The following is a 4,298-nucleotide window of genomic DNA, read 5'->3' on the forward strand; positions in this document are numbered from 1 at the left end:
GCCTACGGCAAGTACAGCGGGAAGATGTGCTTCCAGACACTGACGGACGGTGAGTCCGGGAGGGGGGGACAGGGAGGCAAAAGGGGTGGTTGTCTTTCCAGCGACAGCTTTGGGCTTTAATTGGATTAAAGGAACTTGTCTCTGCAAATCTCTCTCCCAGCGGGCAGCATGGCAAAAGCCAGGTGATTTACAGCGATGTCTTATTAATCGCCAGCTGGAGGAGTAATCTACTTTAAATATCTTTGCTATGTTTTCTCCCCCACTTATTTAGCTGTAGTTTTGTCTTTCATGCTTCTGGTCATGGTGGCAGAGCCCCCCTGCCATCATCTGCAAGTTCAGCATGGTGAGGTAGGGAGGAGTGGAGGGTTGTAGACCTCTGGAGGTAGGATTTGTGGGATGCTGTCCAGGGATGCTCTCCTGGGATGCCCAGAGCTAAATCTGAGCCATCAGGGCAAAGCTGGAAGAGCCAGACACATGTCTAAACCCTGTTTCTCCACCCTGAGGTCGTGTTGAAGGGGAAAGTGTCAGCTCATGAACTTCGTGTCTTCTTCCGGCCTCCTCACTGGAGACATGCTGTTGTTCCCCTAGCGCCAGCCCTTCCCTGCACCAACAAACACTAGATCCCTTTAGAGACCAATCACTCATGGGAGGGTTCTTCATTAATTCCAGCTTTGGGACAAATCCAGAGGTTGGTGAAAGAACCAAGGCTCCTTTTGTGGTATTTCTACCCCTCCAGACACTGGGGGAGCTGAAGTCCCTGCCAGGAGCCCCTTCCTTGCCTTTGCCAGCATGGTTCTTGCTCTGCTTAGGTGACACCCATGGGTCCCTGCCCCACTGGCTGTCTTTCCTAAAACTTTCCTAAAAGCAGTTTGCCCTGTGCTTGCACTCATGTCAAGTGCCAGCTGGGGAGGGAAAGCAAAACCACACGGGGCAACCAAAGGGAAGGAAATGGTAATAAACCCCGCAATGCTTTGAATGTTCAGGATTAGAGAAAAGTCCTGCCTCAACTAAGCAATTAATTGAAATTTAATAAGAATGGATAGCGTAGATTATTAAATAATAATTGATTGTTAGCTGAGAATTTCTCAGGATTTAAGTGGCATGCAAGAGATAAATCTAGTTGCTCATAAAGAGGTGCTAAATGCTTTCTTTTGGAGTTAATTTTATTTTAACCCTTGCTCGTGGCTGCTGGCACAGCCTGGCAGACCTTGATGGGGATGACTGGAGGGGAGGATGTTTCTGGAGGGCTGCAGAAGCCCCCAGGAGCATGGGGTCTGCTGGGTACTGTCCCTGCATGGCTGTGGGTACCCACACTGCTAATGGGGCAGGGTGGGAGAAGGAAAAGATGTGGGGAGGCACATGGAGGTGGCAAGTGGCTTTCTCAGGGTTTCTCCAGGCATGTCCAGTCCTCCCTGTGCCACCTTGGCTTTTACCCCAGACTGCTGCTGGGGGATGCAGGGGTTGGCCAAGCGGACATAGGAGGTTTCAGGGGTGCTTGGTGTGGAAAGGGGTGCTGGGTTTGCTGCAGCTCTGCAAAAGGAGTTGGCTCATCCCATCTGCTGAGATATAAAAACCTACCAGCGGACCTGCCATGAAGGCACTTGTGTTCTCCTGGGCCTCTCTCTCAAGGTTAACTGTTGCCTGGTGGACTCTCTGGTGTCTAATATGGTGAGACTGCACTCCTGGTGCAGTCTTCCCTGTCTGGTTTGGTTATTAATGGGGTCTTTTATTTTCCTCCTTTCCTGCGAGTTGTAGGAACTTGTGTGTCTGTGAGACCCTGTGTTATATTTGGTCAAAATGACCAACAGGTTTAAATTTATTGAAGGAAGAGAGACCCCATAGGCATGGACAAAGTCACCTTGTGAATCTCATCTCTTTGGGAAACTGGGCCCATACATGTTGGTTTGACTTGATTCCTAGGACATTCTCTTCCATATTTTTAACCCAAAACATGTGTGGATTGAGCATGACAATCCTTCTTTGTGCAACACAGCTTTGGCTCATCACATGCTTCAATCAGTGGTCCTTCCTGGATCTGCCTTGTCGCACCATGGGAGCAGCACCCATGGAGTCAGAGAGGGCATTACAGGACAGCTTTCCAAGAGGCTGCTCTTACTCCATGAACATGCAAGGGAAAATTCACCCAGTCCCTCCTTTCTTGCAGATGACTACAAGTCAGAGCTGAGAGAGCAGCTGCCTTTGATTGCAGGGTCTGCAGCAGCTGGGGTGGTCTTCATTGTCTCGCTGGTGGCCATTTCCATTGTCTGCAGCAGGTGGGTCCCCGTGGGATGCTGTCTCCCTGGAAGGAGGAGGTGATAAGATGCAGCTGGGAGAGATTTGGGGTAGGAGGGGAGGGACAGAGGACCCTCGTAGCTGGGTAAAGAGCACTGAGCTGCCACCACTTGCCAAGTGTTGCTGGCCGGGGAGCGGCTTGGGGCTGTCACCCGCCACTCATCCCTCAAGCCTGGCTGTTTTCTCCCCTCTTCTCCCAGGAAGCGCGCTTACAGTAAGGAGGCCGTGTACAGCGATAAATTACAGCACTACAGCACCGGGCGAGGTGAGCGAGGGAAAGCAGTCGGGGAAACACTCCTAAACCTTCCCACTCCTCCACCTTCCCATGTGCATGCTGGTGGGGGGATGAAAGGGCAGATGGAAGGGACAGTAGGTTGGGAGTAGAGATGTCCACAGCTGTGTGTCAGGCTGTCTGGGGGGGTTTTGCAGTGGTGCAGCCTTGTGGGGGTGGAAAGAAGAGCAACAGGGGGGATTTGGGAGATGGGGATGGATTTGGGTGGACGGAGGGATGTAAGGGGCAGGAGGGATGTAGGGGGACAAGGCATGGGGAGAGGATGCTGTGAAGACTCCCAGTGAAGGAAGAGTAGGAGAGAGGCAGTGCACAGAGCAGGGATGAGCTCTTGATCTCTGCCAGGGTCAAGATCAGTACTGGGCTGCTCTTACTGCTAAAGGGACTCTGGATTTTGGGAGCGTGGCTGGTGGCTGGCATTGCTGCTGGCCTGGCTATATGGCTTTGGGCTGCTGATCCCCTTGGCAAACAACTAGAAGAGCCTCAGCTTGATAGGTCATTTCCTAAGACACCTTCGTGCTTGGTGGAGCTGTGCACCAGAATAAATCTGAGGTGTCTGTTGTGTATGACGTGCTCAGGTGCTCCTCCAGCTCCTGGTAAAGCAGCAAGTGAGCCATTGAGATCACTGAAAATGATAATAAAGCAGCAAAGCAGCAGCTCCAGGGGTTGAGGAGTTGTCACCCAGTGCCTGCAGACTCCATGCCCCATCCATATGGGACGTAAATCCCATTTACACACTCCTAGAGATGCCTCCCAGGTGCATTTTGCTGCCTTGCAGCAAGAAACCATCCCTGGGTCCTGGGCACCTGCTTGGGAAAAGGGATGGTGGTGGGTTGCAGGGCTGGGTGAAGGATGGCTGGGGTGACAGGAGGAGCAGAGAGAAGGAATGGAGATGGAGCAGACAAAAACAGGAGGGCTGCCAGGGAAGAAAGGGGTCTGGAGGCAGCCAGGAGAGCCCAGCCAAGCCAGCAGCAGCACGCTCGACCTCTTTTGACCTTCTCAGCTTCATACCAAACCCTCCCAACGTGATGGTGGGGCTGTGGGGGGGCGTAAACCTTGAGCAAACGATGAACTGTTTTCCAAACATCACCGGGTGATACTTAAACCTGATGGACCTGTGCTTTTTTTTGTGTTTCTGCACCGTGGGTGGCGGGGGAAGATTTTGATGCCTGATGGTTAAACCTGTTCTCAGGTTGCAGGTGGAATTATTTTTCTTTTTTTCCCCCTGTTTTGAAATGTTCCCCACTCCACATGCATCCCTAGCTCACCCCAAGCACCCCAAAACCCAGTGTGTTCAAACCAGGTAGGGAAGCAATGAGGCAGGTGTCTGTGTTTAGTTTTTAAAGCTGTGTGATGTGAGGATTGGTGCCCAAAAGCCGGAGGTGCTGGGGCTGCTGGACACACAGCAAAACCCTCTCAAGGTTAGCGAGCCTCCAGGCGCTTGGTTATTGCAGAAGCTCGAGCAAAGCAGGTGGGAAATTTGTGGCGAGCGACTAATGGAGTAACAAGCGCATCTGCCGGAACAAATCAGCCTTGTGTTTAGCCGCACGGCAATTGCAGCCTCCTCAGCACAGCTCTGCCGCGAGCTCCCTGGGGATTGCGGGGAGGACTGTCCCAGGTGGGTTTTGGGGTGAGATAGGGTCTCTCAGGTTGTAATTTCTCACTCTTTATCTCTGCTGCTGATTCACCAGGAGCTTTGAGATGGGGGAAATAGGGA

The 4,298-nt window shown here is 52.2% G+C and overlaps 1 protein-coding gene across 1 annotated transcript in view; it reads left to right on the forward strand.

The window, feature by feature from the left end:
• The window catches only part of LOC104528285 (ephrin type-B receptor 1), a 25,193-nt gene that overhangs the window by 11,867 nt on the left and 9,028 nt on the right, over nt 1–4,298 (forward strand). The window contains 3 exon segments of the mRNA XM_029086026.1: nt 1–49; nt 2,165–2,273; nt 2,493–2,557. The exon segment at nt 1–49 is cut by the window's left edge and continues 15 nt beyond it. Coding sequence (XP_028941859.1) covers nt 1–49; nt 2,165–2,273; nt 2,493–2,557 — 223 coding nt within the window.

This window comes from Antrostomus carolinensis, unplaced genomic scaffold, assembly GCF_000700745.2.
Source record: "Antrostomus carolinensis isolate BGI_N321 unplaced genomic scaffold, ASM70074v2 scaffold23117, whole genome shotgun sequence".
Lineage (NCBI taxonomy): Eukaryota > Metazoa > Chordata > Aves > Caprimulgiformes > Caprimulgidae > Antrostomus > Antrostomus carolinensis.